This window comes from Bos taurus, chromosome 5 (genome assembly GCF_002263795.3).
Source record: "Bos taurus isolate L1 Dominette 01449 registration number 42190680 breed Hereford chromosome 5, ARS-UCD2.0, whole genome shotgun sequence".
Classification (NCBI taxonomy): Eukaryota; Metazoa; Chordata; class Mammalia; order Artiodactyla; family Bovidae; genus Bos; species Bos taurus.
This window is the reverse complement of record NC_037332.1, coordinates 32314352-32330445: the sequence shown is the minus strand read 5'-3', so window position 1 is coordinate 32330445 and position 16094 is coordinate 32314352. Positions and strand designations below refer to the sequence as shown.

The 16094-nt window shown below is 48.4% G+C and overlaps 1 protein-coding gene across 4 annotated transcripts; it reads left to right on the top strand.

Moving 5' to 3' along the window:
- Window positions 1-6653: 6653 nt before the first annotated feature.
- On the top strand, window positions 6654-12136 carry TMEM106C (transmembrane protein 106C). Of its 4 annotated transcripts, none has more exons than XM_005206378.5 (8): window positions 6654-6720; window positions 7252-7463; window positions 8578-8641; window positions 9145-9304; window positions 9394-9534; window positions 9968-10017; window positions 10478-10531; window positions 11394-12136. In XM_005206378.5, exons 2-8 carry the CDS (start codon window positions 7280-7282, stop codon window positions 11488-11490), a joined length of 750 nt encoding a protein of 249 aa, XP_005206435.1. In that variant the 5' UTR covers window positions 6654-6720; window positions 7252-7279; the 3' UTR covers window positions 11491-12136. The 4 variants fall into 4 exon arrangements, with proteins under 4 accessions (XP_005206435.1, XP_005206436.1, NP_001029633.1 ...); XM_005206379.5 differs by having other exon boundaries at window positions 6654-6724; NM_001034461.2 differs by having other exon boundaries at window positions 6665-6799.
- Window positions 12137-16094: the final 3958 nt, after the last annotated feature.

The following is a 16094-nucleotide window of genomic DNA, read 5'->3' as shown; positions in this document are numbered from 1 at the left end:
ATATTTTTCCAAAGTGCTATATGATAGTCCTGGCCTGACCATACAGGGACAAGTAAACTTCCCTGCCCAACCTGGGGGAGGAACTGATGATGGAAACGTGACATCTACTCAAGAAAGACAAGGAAGGCCCTTCTCCACCCTGCCACCCACCACCACTTTTCCTTTGATTATAAAACTGTAGCCCAGTGAGTGTTCTTGGGACACAGCATTTCTCACCTGCCTGCTTGTAAGCCTGACAAACACCCTATTCTAATAAATCACTTCTTGCCTACCACACTGCTCTAGCCGAATTCTTTCCTGCACCGAGGCATAAAGGACTACGGTACCAGAGCTCTTCAGGGCCCCCGAAGTGACAGCAATAGGTTTTGAAAGGACCACCTGCAGGCAAGCCCATTGGCAAGGCTGTGAGGCTCTGAGACCCCTGCCCTGGGTCTGCCCTGTGCACTGGGCATGCTGAACCCTGGGCATCAGCCGTGCCAGCCAGAGCAAAGATTCCCAGACCCCGAGAAAGCACTAACAGCCCCCAAATCAGAGGCCTGTGGAGTGCTGGATGAGGAGGAGAGAGCATGGTGGGCCGAGTGTGAGAGGCCCTTCCTGCCCTTGCTTCCTGACTCTCAGAAGCAAGTCTGTGGGGCTCTTGAGACATCTTGGGGAAGAGAAGAAGCCTTGATGACCAAGGAGATTAAATTCCGCACCAGTCTGGGACTCTGAGTTAGATTTAGGTTGGTTCCCCCCACCCTTTTTTTAAATAGTGATCTTGGAGAAGCAGCAGCAGTGAGCAGTAGCTTGAAGTGAGATCTTAGTTCCCTACCCAGGAATTGAACCTGGGCAGCCTGGATGAAAACTAGGAATCCTAGCCACTAGTACAGCAGGGGATAGAGACTAGACGCAAAATTCCCCTGGCCCTTGCCTTCATTGAAAAGTGCATTCCTCAAGGAGGCAAAAACTGTAAAAATGATAAAGAGTGTATTATTAGAGACACAGCACAACAAATGGTAGAGTACACAGAGAAACAGCTTGTTTAGTTAAGACAGAAGCAACACAGAGATACACTCCCAGAGAGGCTGGGTGTCCCCTCTTTGAGAAGGAGCCCAGTGAAGAGGTGGTTAAGTCATTTATGTGGGGAGTCTTTGCTTATCTTTGGCCAATTACCTGGTTTCTTTTTCCTGACCTGCCCTAGGACCCTCCCCAACATGCATGCACAACTTTTTTCCAAGGTGGATTTCAGCACAGAGCCCTATAGAGGGACCTTGGCATCACTTGTTCTGAGATGATACCCCTCCTTCTCGACCACCAAGGGGCCTCTCCACACATGTGCAGTGTCTCCACTGCCCCAAGGATGAGAAATATGTGACCTCTTGATCTTCTGCTCAGGTAGGGCTTAGCTCCTCTCCATCCCTGCCATAGCTGTTATCTTCAGGTGTCCTCAGGAGACAAAGCCCGGCTATTTGGCCTGTTTTTGGTGCTTATTTCTAAGTGCAAACAGGAGGCTGATTGTAAATATCTAGCCCTGAGCCCACTTGCTCCTTCCTCAGGAAATGTAAACAGGAAACTAGTTGTAAATGCCTACCCTGGGCCCATTTATCTCCTGCTTCAATAGGATATCTTTTGTCCACCTGAGTTCCTGGAGGAAGGCTCATACCTCCCATGCAGACAGCACTCAGAACACTATTGGCTGTCCCAGGGTGCACCCCTGAGTCAGGTGAGTGTGGGCCCCACAGTCAGCCCCCTCTGTGCCCTTGGGGATGGAGCTGAGAAGTCCCTGGCCTCACTGACCTTCAGTGGTGTGTAGTAGATTATCAGTTCCTTGAACGCACAAGCCCCTGGATCCCCACTGTCTTTCCATCAAGGTGGGAAGAGCTCTCTAGGTAGAGCTCCCTGCCTCCAGCTGCTGCGGGCTCAGCACACAGGGAAGCCCCCCCACCCAGATCCCTTTTGCATACAAGCACCCTCTGGGTCACTTCTCTTCCTGGAACAGGCCTGTAGACCTACTTCCTGTGACCATTCTTCATAGGGTATAGCATAGTAAAGTAAAAAGAGGTGGGGCTTGAGAGCAGAACACTCTTGATCCAGTTCTGACCTTACCACTATGGCTAGGGCAGTCAGCCTCCCAGACTCAGCCTAAAATGGAAATAACAGCTGCTTCCCACCTAGGGAAGTGCCAGGTAAGTGGTAAACTGCTCCACTCTAGAAGAGGTTCTTAAAGGCAAGGGACCACCTTCTACCCCTTCTCCCTCTAGACCTTCCTAGCGTTACCGAGAGGAATTTGTGTGGTGGGTCCGGCTGCTCGTCGCTCAAGAGCCAATAAACAGGCCAGGTTGGTGCAAAGGACAGTTTGCTTTATTTCAGATGCTGGCAACTGGGGGTTGGGCAAGGGGAAGGTTGTAGACGTCTGTCCAAAGGCCGACTGCCCCCCTGCCACTGCCCCCAACAAGCAGGGGGTGAGAGCTTTTATAGACAGGGTGGGGTGGGGGGCTGTGTGCAGAAAAAGCACAGTCATCTCTAAGAGTCATCTTTAAATTGGTCATCAGTGGTCTGCAGACCAGCATCATCTTGATTGTTTTAGGTACAGTTAATCTTCAGTTCCGGGGTCAGTTTGTTCCCATGTCTTTGCGGTCAGTTCTTAGAATTATGGCAGCTCATAACCTGGGTACAGTCTGGTCATCATGGAGTTACCTTCTACACCTGGGGTTTTGGTATATATAAGACAGCTCACAGGATGTGGCTCAGAATATTATCTATAGCCCTTGAGAAAGAACTAAAGGTCCTTGACTATGCTTAAGGACTACATTATTATTATTTAGGTTCCTTTGATTGTTTTCCTTTGTTTCAGCATTTCTCACTTCTCTGATTAAACTTATTTTTTGACTCAAGTTTTCCGCAGGCAAAAGGCTGGCAGAGGACATGGGGGACAGGGCAAAGACCATACAGTCCTGCTCCGTTTCACTAGAACTGGATCTGGAATCTTGGAGGGCAGGGCCTATTATTCCTCTTTATCTGAACAACACACGCACCAGTGCTCTGCACACTGAAATCTCTGAGCTAGAATAAACACAGAATCCTTAAATTAAACGGGTTGTGTGCCCCTTAAATCTGCCCGTGGCCATTGTCTGCAGCACCCTCTCTCTACACTCTAGTGAGTCCCCAAATCTCTTTGGAAAGTATATGGAACAAGGCAATGGCATATCTGGTTCCGGTCTGTATTTTTAACATCAAGCAAATTTTTTCTGGACTTTCTTAGTGGTTCAGCAGTAAAGAACCCACCTGCAATGCAGGAGATGTGTGTTCCATCCCTGGGTCCGGAAGATCCCCTGGAGAAGGAAATGGCAATCCGCTCCAGTATTCTTGCCTGGAAAATCCCATAGACAGGGAAGCCTGGTGGGCTACAGTCTATGGGGTCACAGAGTCAAACAGGACTTAGTGACTAAACAACAACAGTAAGTTGTCTCCACTGTGTGAATTAACAAAGGGCACAGGATGAAGAAAGACCATGAAGAACTCTGCCAACTTTAAGAGCTCACTTTTCTCGTGTGCAAGGCTTTTCAGGACCACAGCCACTCGATGCATGACTCCTCTCAGCCTGTGGGGCCAGGGGTACGTGATGCACATGGAGAAACTGAGGAGCTGGGAGGGCAGGGATCTCTGGTTGGTCCCACTCCGCTCCCCACCCCACCCCCCTACCACCAAGAGCCCCAGTGAGCTCATGTCTGCAGTAACCTCACTGCTCGTAACCAGATACTCTGATAACCTTGGAAGCCAGGCACAGGTGAGAAGTGATGGGTGGCTCTTCAGGAATGTGCTGCCCAATTAAAACAGCCACCCGGATGGCCATGGCAGATGCTGAGACTACTCCCCCAGGCGGTGCAGGCCAGGCTCCAGGTGAGGTCATTCCGCAGGCATTTATTGAGGGCCTACCACACACTGGGCTTCGAGCTGGGTGCTGGGGAGACAAGGAGGAATAGGAGGGTACAGTCTGTCCCAGACAACTGTGGGAAAGCCTCAGGGGTTCTGCTGGTTAAACCCCCAGACCCCCTTTCTATTCCCCAGCAACCTGAGCACCTGTTTTCCTCACATGGGCCCAAGCCCTTAAGCCTGTCTCCCTTCCTTTACGAAGCATCCACAGCCCTCAGTCTTCCCCTGGCCTTCTCTTCTGCTACCTTCCTCACCCTCCCTGCTCCTGGGACAGCCTGGACTCCCTCTGCAGTGTCCGTCCATAGTGCGGACATTAGGCTCACTGCCCCTTGCCCTTGGCAGGCTTCCAGCGAAGCCACGAAGTGAGGCCCCGTGTAACTGAAGGATGGACGCATTCCCCAGATGCCCCAGGTGAATTCCCTGTGAAAAGGGGTCTTCAGATAGGAAAAGTGAACTTGGAAGATGGGCCTCAGACAGGCAAGGGGGCTCCCTCTCTCTAAAGTCCTGTGACCTGAGGGCAGATGTTACAAGACGATAGAAGCCTAAGGGTGGCCTACGTGGTGTTTGGGTAAAGCAGTCAGACTGCCTTGCGAAAATCGAGGCTTTCCTCTCAACTAACTCCATGTCTGTATCTATTTAGACTGAACCCCACTATGAGAAAGACACACACACACACACACACCACAATTTGTAGAGGTGGGGGTGGTTATTTTTCTCACGTAATGAAAAGTCAGAAGGAAGGTAGTCCAAATGTCATCAGCCACCTGAGCTCTTTTAATCCCTCTACGCAGCCTTCCTTAGCACACACTTCTTCCCTCATGGGCAGAAGATGGCTGCCCCATCTCCAACATCAAGTCCTAACTCCAAACAGGAAGAATAAGGTCAAAGGACCAGTTGAATCTTCATCCCTTATAAGGCGTTTTCTGGAAGTCCCACGCATCTCATTGACTCAAACTGTGTCACATGGCAAGTAAGGTGGGGAAATGTATTTTTCACTGAACATACTGCTACCTCCAACGAAATCAGAATTGTGTAAACAAGGAATGTAAACTGGTATAGAGCTTGGAAGGAGAGAAGTGAAGAACAATTTCATGAAGGAAAGGTATGGGCCAGAAATGGAAAAAGAGCAATGGCTCCTTGTTGCTTCTGACAAATAATCTTTGCTTGACCAAACTTTAGTCAGGTTCCTGAATCTTTTCCAGGTCCATCTGTGCACTTATTATAAAATCCAGTTTTAACATGAACCCTGATAAATCAGGGCTTCCTTCATAGCTCAGTCAGTTAAGAATCTGCCTGAAATGCAGAAGACATGGGTTCAATTCCCGGGTTAGGAAGATCCTCTGAAGAAGGAAATGGCAACCCACTCCAGTACTCTTGCCTGGAGAATCCCATGGACAGAGGAGCCTAGCAGGCTACAGTCCATGGGGTTGCAAGAGTCAGACACGACTTAGCGACTAAACCACCACCATCTGATAAATCACCTTAGCAGGAATCCCAGGCCCTCAAAATCGGATCATCTTCGGATGATCATCGGAATCAGATTGGATTCCTTGTCCTCCTCCAACCCCCAGGTGATGTCTAATCACCATGGCCTGTCTTTAGCAAGAATCCTGTTTGGTCTGTTTGTCCAGGATTCCCCTTACCCATGATGCTGTCTCTTAGTAATTTTCCATCCACTGACCCTCACCTGCTTCTTGGCTCTAGGTTCCCACTTGCCCTGCTGTATTGAGACTTGAGCCCAATCTCTCTGCCCCACGGCAAGACCCCATTGGTAGCAGCAGTCCTACACCTATCACTGCATCCCCCCTTGAATAAAGTCTGCCTGTCTTCAGTGTGTCCCTCAGTTTTCTTCTTTAACATTTCTCACTCTAAGTGTTCTGTGGGCTGACTGTGACCAGCAGTTGGCAGGTGGCTAGAGAGCAGCAGGGACATCAGCCTTCCTCACAAGAGGAGGCTAGAGGGGTGGAGGTGGCACGGGGCTCACAGGTCGCTATTTTCACTCCCCATTGCAGGGCACGCCCCCAGTTCAGAAGCTCTCCTCTCCCCAGCATCATCTTTATAATTTCATGTGGTTAACGTCTGCTTCAGAGAAGGAAATGGCAACCCACTCCAGTATTCTTGCCTGGAGAATCCCAGGGACAGAGGAGCGTGGTGGGCTGCTGTCTACGGGGTCGCACAGAGTCGGACACGACTGAAGCGGCTTAGCAGCAGCAGCAGCAGTGTCTGCTTCTGTGGCAGGTGAAGCTCAATCAGGCAGTCTGTACAGAGAAACTTGCCCTTTAAAAAGTGTCCTCTAACCCCTCATGCGCATGGGGGGGGGGGGTGTGGTGTGTGTGTGTGTGTGTGTGTGTGTGTGTGTGTGTGTGTGTGTGTGTGTGTGTCTGTCTGTCTGTCTGTCTGTCTGTCTGTCTGTCTGTCTTTAGGGCTGGGGACGCCCTGAAGCAGGTTGAGGGCAGGTTCTGTGATGCATCTTTCTACTCTCAGCATCTTCACAACTCCTGTACTCAAAGACTAGCTGAGAATGGTTTTGGCTGCCAGCGCTTTCCGCCTCCCTCCTCATCGGGAACCTTCACTGGAACCTTTCCCCGTGTTTCTGGGGGACCGCGGAGCCCCTCCACTGGTCCGCCAGCTTCAAGCCCCGAGAGGCGCTGCTCCCCGCCCCGCCCCCCTCTCCTCTCTCTGCTGCCCCCTATCGGCGCCGCCAGCTGGGCTGCGAAGGGCGCACGCGCGCTCACCCCGGCGTCCCCGAGCCGGCTTGCGCACCGAGTGCATGCGCACCGAGTGCGTGCAGTTCTAAACACTCGAGAGGCAGGTAAACCCGCAGTATCCGGCGGGTGGCAGGGGGTTCCGGCCCGGAGAGGAGCTGCCGGGAGTTCGTGTCCTGCAGGTCTGGGGTCTTCGGTGTTCGCTCCCGCCTGGGCGACTCTGGTGGGCTCGGAGCGCGCTTTTTGACAAGGGGCGTGAACTGAGCCCGCCTCCTGGAGCTGGGGGCGGAAGAGAGTGGGGACTGTCTGAGGCCTGTTGTTAATTTGGGGCTTGTTGTTTGTCCGGGAAGGTTTTTTTCTAAAGAGACACAGAGATTGCAAGTAGCAGACAGGAGGGGTGAGCCTGGACCTCGTGGGAGCTGGGGTGCCCCGATTCCCAGGACGATGAGGAGCTGGGCAGACTGGCGAATGCGGTCCCTGTTTCCTCAGGCCGTGTGTCGAGAGTCGGTGGTGGGTTAGGGAGCTGTGGTAGAAAATGAGGGGCCTGGTAGAAATTGTGCAGGTGTTCGGGATCACACTCGGGAGGGGAATTTGGTCATTTTTGTGTGCACTCACTTGCCTCTTTGCATCCTAGGACATGACACAAGGCGCACATCCTGGCCATGGGGTCCCGTCATTCCACCTATGCTCACCGGCCTTTCAGCAAGAGAAGGAAAGCAGATGACACTGAGGATTCTCTGGCCGAACGGGAGCAGCAGGAGGCTATTGCTCAGTTCCCCTATGTGGAATTCACCGGGCGAGATAGCATTACCTGTCTCACGTGTCAGGGGACAGGCTACATTCCAGGTGAGTCTTTGGTGATCATGGTAAAAGATGATTCCCCAAGGAGAATGCCAGGATACCCACAAAACTTCTCCTTTCTCCCAGACTGAACTTTTTTCCTTGCAGCAGTACCATGGTCACAGACCATGCCCTGAGCAGGAGCCAGCTCAGCTGGATTGATAAACTTGGGCAGGTTCCCCAGCTTCTCTGGGTTTCCTGATATTTGATAGCCTTACTTTTCTTCACTTTCACTCTTCTATTTGTTGTTTTCTTGGGTTGGAACACGTGATTTGCTCTACATTCTGCAGTTTGACGTACATTTCTTCATTGCTGACACTCAGGGCCTGGCATGGCTTTGTGAGGGAGGAGGAGCAGACACCATCTTGGAAGCTTCTATTCAAGGAAGCAGATAGTGAATCATTAACAACCTAAGGTCTAAAAAAAAAAAAAAAAAAAAATCAAGTCGGGGGAGAAAAACATGCCCAGGACTGGAGCCTGGATTGGGTACAGAATTATCTATCACTAAGTTGGCTCTCAAAAAGTCTTAGCAGTTTAGATGGAGGGTCACAGAGGTTTAAAGCTGATAAAAACCTTAGAAATCATTCAATCCAAAGCCTTCATATTATAGATGAGGACACAGTGGCCTAGAGAGGTAATGACTTACCTAAGGCCAGGCAGCGGTTCGTAACCATGCCTCAGCTCAAGGCCATGCAGTAAAGCCCGAACAAGGTCTGAGATTTCTTCTTCTTCTTAGTATTTATTTGTTTGGTTGCTCTGGGTCTCAGTTGCAGCCTGCAGCATCTTTAATTGTGGCATGTGGAATCTCGTTCCCTGACCAGGGACAGAACCCGGGCCCCCTGCATTGGGAGCACCCAGTCTAAGTCACTGAGCCATCAGGGAAGTCCCCAGATCCTAGATTTCTCAGCTTCCATGTCAGAGCTCTGGCAGCACTGATAGACGTAATTTGTAGCGCTCTCTACAGATTTATTTGTTTCTTGTTCATGAGACCCAAACTGGTATCTTGGAAACAAATAATCCCGGACAAGTATATGTTGTGGCAGGCTCCTGTGTATGTGAAGGAAAGTACTGTCACACGTGGGATTTATTTTACCAAGATTGTCAATTGTTTCTTTTCTAGAGCAAGTTAATGAGTTGGTGGCTTTGATCCCTCACAGCGATCAGCGGTTGCGTCCTCAGAGAACGTGAGTCATCTGAGTCTCGCCTGTTAATGCCTACAGCCGTCCCTAGTCCTTTTTTCTGTGTATGAATGCCAGTTCACTTTTTGAAACGGTTATCTGTTCTTGTAAAATTCCCCACTTCCTTTAATACTTTTTGCTTAAGCAAGATGTGTCTGCCCTCCTCGCAATCTGGGGAAGGAAACGTGAAGCTAGAAACACTCTGAGGGCCGAGGCTCAAGCGAAGGAGCTGAATTGGGAGGAATTGCAGAAGAGGGTGTCCTGGCAGGGGAAGAGATGTTTGTGTCCACACAGCTCCTCTCATCAGCTTCTTTTCCCAGATTGCAGACAGCATTCAGAGGGCTTTGAAAGGCTTCTCCCGCTCTACACCTTCTTGCTTGGTTTGCGATTCCTGGCCCTGTGCACTTGCTTGTTTCTCCCTTCCTCATTCCTGGTTTTGCGTTTTATCTCGATTTACTGGACCTTGGTATCTGACTCCTGGGCTTGGTTGTATGCTTTGTCATTTGCAGGAAGCAGTATGTCCTCCTCTCTATCCTGCTCTGCCTCCTGGCGTCTGGTTTGGTGGTTTTCTTCCTGTTTCCACATTCAGTCCTCGTGGATGACGATGGCATCAAAGTGGTGAAAGTCACATTTGATGAGCAGAGGTCCCTTGTCATCCTCGCCATCACGGTAAGATGAGGGCCGCCCTTCCTGGGTCGTGCACCTGCAAGTCTTGTACCCAGGACACTTATCGTGTTTCCTCACTTGCACTGACGCAGGCCACCCTGAAAATTAGAAATTCCAACTTCTACTCCGTGGCAGTGACCAGCCTGTCCAGCGAGGTTCAGTACATGAACACCGTGGTTGGGTCGTACACGACGACTAACATCTCCCTCATTCCGCCTCGGAGCGAGCACTTGGTATGCCTGCCTTTAGGAGCCTGGCCCCACTGGGCTGTGAAACGCCGTGGCCTCGCTCCTTTCCTCTCCCTCTCCTCATTTCTACTGGTAGGAACTAGCCGATGAGGAAGAGCTGACAAGCTCTGTAATTATGAAATATTAGGGGAAAAAATCAGCTAAGAATTAAGTGTTACGGAAGCAAGAATTTGTAGGAGAAAACAGTTCACCAACAATCAAGAAGAGGCCTTAGGATAATCTGGGGCCCATTGACCTCTCAAAAGGGAGGAGGTGGGAAGTTTTGTTAGAGGCTCATGGTCTTAGGATTAGTGACAACATGGGGGAAATATTTTATATGTGATAGAAGAATGCTCTCAGGTTCTTGGGTTGCTAGTAATAGAACTGTTCTGTGTCAAGCTTGCCTGGCCACAGACTGACTCTGGTGTCTTGTTTTCAGGTGAATTTTACCGCGAAGGCCGAGATGGGAGGACCATATTCCTATGTGTAGTAAGGACAGTGTTCTCTATATGTGTGCATTTTATGGGATGAAAGGGGTTCAGAGTTGAGCTCAATTGAGGGGAGCTGGTCCTGCCTAAAGTTCCAGCCTTTTAGCCTGTGGGTTTGCTATCTTGAGATTTTTTGGAAGGATATGGTATTTGATATGTGACTCAAGTGCTCAGATTTCTGAAAAGAGAACATTAGGCCACTAGAAACATTTCCAAACTCGAGCATTTTGTGATGGGCATTAAACACAAAACAAAACAAAAACCAAGAAGATAGTGATGTGGGAGGATGGAAAGACACTGTGGGGACCTGGAACCAGTGAACCGGGACAGTGCTTGGGCCAGGAGGGCGGGTGTCGGGTAGGGGAAGCACCCAGATGGGGCTGAGTGCTCCTCAGTTTGACAGGGCAACTCAGCATTCCTGCTGACTCACCTGAACTGACCATCCCTCTGTTGTTTGGCAGCTTCTTCTGCACGCTACCCTATATTGGAGTGCACAACGTAGTGGTCTTCGTTCGGTATGTTGCTCATTTCCTTGTGCCCAGGGCCTAGACTGGCAGGCCACGTGAGCTGGCCAGCCTTGCTCGCGAGAGCCTGTGGGACCCACAAGGCAAAGAGGTTATGCTGGATGCACTGTAGGCACAGTCACGGCAGAGCCTTGCTGTCCTTGAGATGCGGTGTCCAAGTCCCGGTCACCAGGCACCAGACTCAAAGGAAGCAGTTAGATAAAGAATTTTCTCCATGAAACGGGGTCCAGTTGTGTGATCGCTTTGGAATCCTCATGGGACTAGTAAAGACGGGAAAAGCTTTCTCAAGGCCTAAGCCCAGGGCATCCAGCCAGACTTACTTTCTAACCACACAAATTACCACATGTCATGGACCTCTAGGGTTATTTTTAGAACCATGACAATTAAATTTGCAAGTGACAAGAGTCTGCTGCAGACATTTGAAATATGAGGGTTTAGAGCAGGGTTTTTTAGCCTTGGCACTGTTGACATTTTGGGCCAGACAGTTCTTTGTTGTGAGGGGCCTTTCTGTGCATTGTAGGATGCTTGACAGCATCCCCGGCCCTTACCTGCGAGGGGCTTATCTCCTCCCCCGCTCAGCTGTAACAACCCCAGATGTCTAGACACTGCCAGAAGTTCCCTGTGGGGTAAAAATGTCCCCAGCTGAGAACCACTTATTTAGAAGGTCATCTCAGGGCACAGTGTCTCTGGGGATATGAAAAGATCCTCTGACTTCCTGGTTGTGTAACCATGAAGACATGCGTCTGAGACCTGTGTGTTATCGCCTGAGCTTGCAAGAATTTATTTGGGCAATCTCTCTTACTTAATTTATCTCAGAAACAGAATTAATTCTCCTCAGTTTTCTTTTCCCTAGAACTTCGGTGAAGATTTCCTACATTGGCCACGTGACCCAGAGCTCCTTGGAGACACATCACTATGTGGATTGTGGAGTAAATTCCACAGCAGTTTAGAAACTGCTCTCGGTTCTTCCATGGCAGCACCTGTCAGAAGAGACACAGCTTCTCTTCCCAGGACCTGAGCCCTGTACCTGCCCCAAGTGGTAGAACCAGAGGAGAAATTGGTTCTCTCAATCCCCAGCCACTTGGGAGGAAAAGCCCTTCCCTACCACCAGTGACCTTTCTCAGAACCAGCAGGATCACTGCCTAGCACCTAGCCGACGCCAAGCAAATAGTAGGCACTCGAAGAAGGTTTGATGAGTTTGACTGAGATCTTTTCAGCTGTTTGGGGGCAGGGGTGGTGTGATACATTGAAATCCTACCAGGGTTCTAGGTTATCAGATGATACAATGTTACAGAATTAGGGCTGTCAGTGTAGCTGCAGAAGGGCCTCCTCACAGAAGCAGCAGCAGGGAGGGAGCATTTGAATACATTGAAGAAAGCACACAACATTCAACATGTGAAAGTTTTTCATGTTTCCAAATGCCTAGGAACTTTATTTAAAAAAAGAAAAACAACTCTTTTTTTTTTTTTTCTGTAGAAAGTTAAAATTGTTTTTACTAAGAGTCTATGTGGGGTGTAATTTACCCTCCATCCATTGGCTGGAACATGGATTGGGGAATTTGGTAAAAAAAAAAAAATAAACCCTGCTTTTGATTGATCTGTGTCTCCTCTGATTTCCTGGATGTCTCAAGTGGGCACCTCTAGGGGACCGTAGAACAGTTGCCTGCGCAGTGGATCAGCACAGGATGGGAAGGGAAGAGAAGCCCTGATGGGAAGGAAAAGCAGCCTCCTGCCAGGGAAGCCTCACTCTTGTCGGTCAGCCTCTGGTGATGACAGGCTGTGTTAGTGCTGTTTTAGTGCCCCCTGCAGGTTTGGAGAGGTAGCGCAGTGGCACCTGGGAAATGAGAAGCTGCTGCTCTGAGGAGGAATAGCAGTAGCAGTGTTAGTCGCTCAGTCGTGTCCCACTCTTTGCGACCCCATGGACCATCCCCCACCAGGCTCCTCTGTCCATGGGATTCTCCAGGCAAGAATACTGGAGTGGTTGCCATTTCCTTCTCCAGAGGATCTTCCAACCCAGGGATCGAACCTGGGTCTCCTGCTCTGCAGGCAGATTCTTTACCGTGTGAGGAGGAGTAGCTTGCTGATTAAGAGGTCGTGGTGTGAAGTTGCAAGTGTCTTGAACGTCTCCACGCTCTTGGCCACTGCAGAGCAGGCTCCAGCCCCAGGATGGCAGGGCATCTGGGGGAAGCTTGAGTAGTTCATTTCAGAGCTCCGCTAAGATAGGATCCGGCTCCTTCACGTGCTCTGGTGCTTCAGGAAATACCTAACAGCAGTAGGTGGTGGCTGGGGGTCTGTTTTTTTTGCCCCCATTCCCGTAGCTTGATTTTCAGTATTACTGAGTCTTCAGACTGAGGCTAAATTTCCTGGCTGGCTGGCTGATTCTGACCATGACTGTGTAACCCAAAAGCTGAGTTTCCCTGTTAACCTGAATCCTTTAACGGTCTGTATGTACATGATGGTGATGACTGTTCTCTGTGTAAATGATGAAACATGATTTGTATGGAGGCACAAGTGCACCAGTTTTGAGAACATGCCCTAAATACTTGAAGATGTTCATATTGCTTCATTTTTTCTTTTTCCATTTTCCAAACAGCCTCCAGCATATTTTTCATGTGATTCTCAAAAAGCTACTCCTATTGGTACTTCAGTTTTGAGTAACATTTTGTGACTGTGTGCCTCAGTAGCATTTCTTGCACCTCAACATTGTCTTTAAATGCAGGTATAATATTCAAATGAGAGCAGTTACATTTTTAAACATAAAGGAATAAGTTTGATATGCAGATAACACCACCCTTATGGCAGAAAGTGAAGAGGAACTAAAAAGCCTCTTGATGAAAGTGAAAGAGGAGAGTGAAAAAGTTGGCCTAAAGCTCAGCATTCAGAAAACAAAGATCATAGCATCTGGTCCCATCACTTCATGGGAAATAGATGGGGAAACAGTGGAAACTGTCAGACTTTATCTTTTTGGGCTCCAAAATCACTGCAGATGGTGACTGCAGCCATGAAATTAAAAGACACTTACTCCTTGGAAGAAAAGGTACAGCATATTGAAAAGCAGAGACATTACTTTGCCAACAAAGGTCCGACTAGTCAAGGCTATGGTTTTTCCAGTGGTCATGTATGGATGCTAGAGTTGGACTGTGAAGAAAGCTGAGCGCCGAAGAATTGATGCTTTTGAGCTGTGGTGTTGGAGAAGACTCTTGAGAGTCCCTTGGACTGCAAGGAGATCCAACCAGTCCATTCTAAAGGAGATCAGTCCTGGGTGTTCACTGGAAGGACTGATGCTAAAGCTGAAACTCCAGTACTTTGGCCACCTGATGCAAAGAGTTAACTCATTGGAAAAGACTCTGATGCTGGGAGGGATTGGGGGCAGGAGGAAAAGGGAACGACAGAGGATGAGATGGCTAGATGGCATCACCGACTCGATGGATATGAGTTTGGGTGAACTCTGGGAGTTGGTGATGGACAGGGAGGCCTGGCATGCTGTGATTCATGGGGTCGCAAAGAGTTGGACACGACTGAGCGACTGAACTGAACTGAACTGAATGATGCTATAAACTGTCATGTCTGTTTACATCCTCAGTATCCCATCCTGCACTGTAGGATGCTCTGAGTAGTTGGGTCATGCTCTCTGTTAATACTTAAACAAATGCATGTAGAATTTGCTCTCAGTAACGCCAAAATAGAGGAAGTGGTTGGCTCAGCTGTCATTGCCATCACCTTTATACTGGATTGAGACTTGGGAGGAATGCATTTCTTTTTAAAATTTTGTTAAAATATAGTTGATTTACTATTTGTGTTAATTTCTGCTGTGCAGCAAAGTGATTCAGTTATACATATATATATATATATATATATTCTTTTTCATATTCTTTCCCATTATGTTTTACCACAGGATATTGACTTTAGTTCCCTGTGCTATGCCATAGAACCTTATTGTTTATCCATCCTGTATATAATTGTTTGCACCTAATCCAATTGTTCCTTCCCCCTCCTTCCCTCCTCCTTGTCAGCAGCAAGTCTGTTTTCTACGACTGTGAGTCTTTTCTTCTGTTTTGTAAGTATGTTCTTTTGTGTTGTACGTTAGACTCCACATATAAGTGATATATGGTATTTGTCTTTCTGACTGACTTCATTTAATTTCTGGGTCCCTCCGTGTTGCTGCAAATGGCATGATTTTGTTCTTTTTTATGGCTGAGTAATATCACCATGTATTCCGTGTGAGCTATACACACACACACACACACACACACACACACACGTACACACGCACACTTTCTTTATCCATTGGTCTGTTGGTGCGCATGTAGGTCGTTTCCATGTCCTGGCTGCTGTGAATAATGCTGCTGTGAACACAGGGGTGCGTGTGTCTTTTGGAGTTACAGTTTCGTCTGGCCGTTTGCCCAGGAGTGGGATTGCTGGATCACATGGCTACTCTATTTCCATGTTTTTTGAAGAACTTGCATAATGTCTTCCATAGTGGCTATACCAATTTACATTCCCACCAACAGTGTAGGAGGGTTCCCTTTGCTCCACACCCTCTTCCACATTGATTATTTGTAGACTTGTTGATTAACGGTGGCCATTCTGACCACTGTGAGGTGGTACCTCTTTGTAGTTTTGATTTATATTTCTCTAATATGATGTTTAGTATCTTTTCATGTGTTTATTGGCCACATGTATGTCTTCTTTGGAGAAGTGTCTATTTAGGTCTTTTGCCTATTTTTCCAGTTGGGTTGTTTTTTGTTGTTATTTAATTGTATGAGCTGTTTGTGTATTTTGGAACTTAAGCCCTTGTCAGTTTCATCATTTGCAAGTATTTTCTCTCAGTCCATAAGTTGTCTTTTTGTTTTGTTTATGGTTTCCTTTGCTATGCAAACGCTTATAGGTTTGATTAGGTCCCAAACCACAAGAACACTATTTACAATTATATGCCAACAATACCAGGTCCCTTACAGGCTACAGTATACCTCCACTATCTGTTCTGCAACACTCGTTACCCCAAAGTAGGATCCCTGAGACCTCTAAGTCAACTGTCCTGCTAGGGTTTCTAGCCCCAGATGTGAAACAAATTGTTGAAAGAATCAGTCTGTTTGTAAAAGTTCTACATGAATCTAGGGGTCCTAAATATTTCTCTGGGCAAAAATAATCCTCATTCTTTGCCTTTTAAAGTAAGACCCTTCACCACCTCAAGTTTCATTCTGTTTCTTCTCTTCTTTAGAAGAGGAAACTATTTTAGAAGTTTGTCTGTGACGTACCCTGGCTCTTGAGTAAGTCTTCACTGGAGTCAGTCTCCTGGGTTCCACGCAGTGCCAAAAACTAAAGCCCTTTGAAGCTGGACACTTTGTTAGAGATGAGGAAGCTCCAGAAAGGGACAGTAACCTGACTGAGGACTACAGCTAGTCAGCCAGGTCTGTCCACCCAGTCCTGCTGGGGTCAAAATGTTATCAGAGGTTATTGTGCCTGGAGAGACCTGCCTTTCCTGGGGGCATCAGGGGTCATGGGAATCGGTGGCAAGCCTCTGGCCCCGTTTAAGACAAGGCAGTGGTTATACT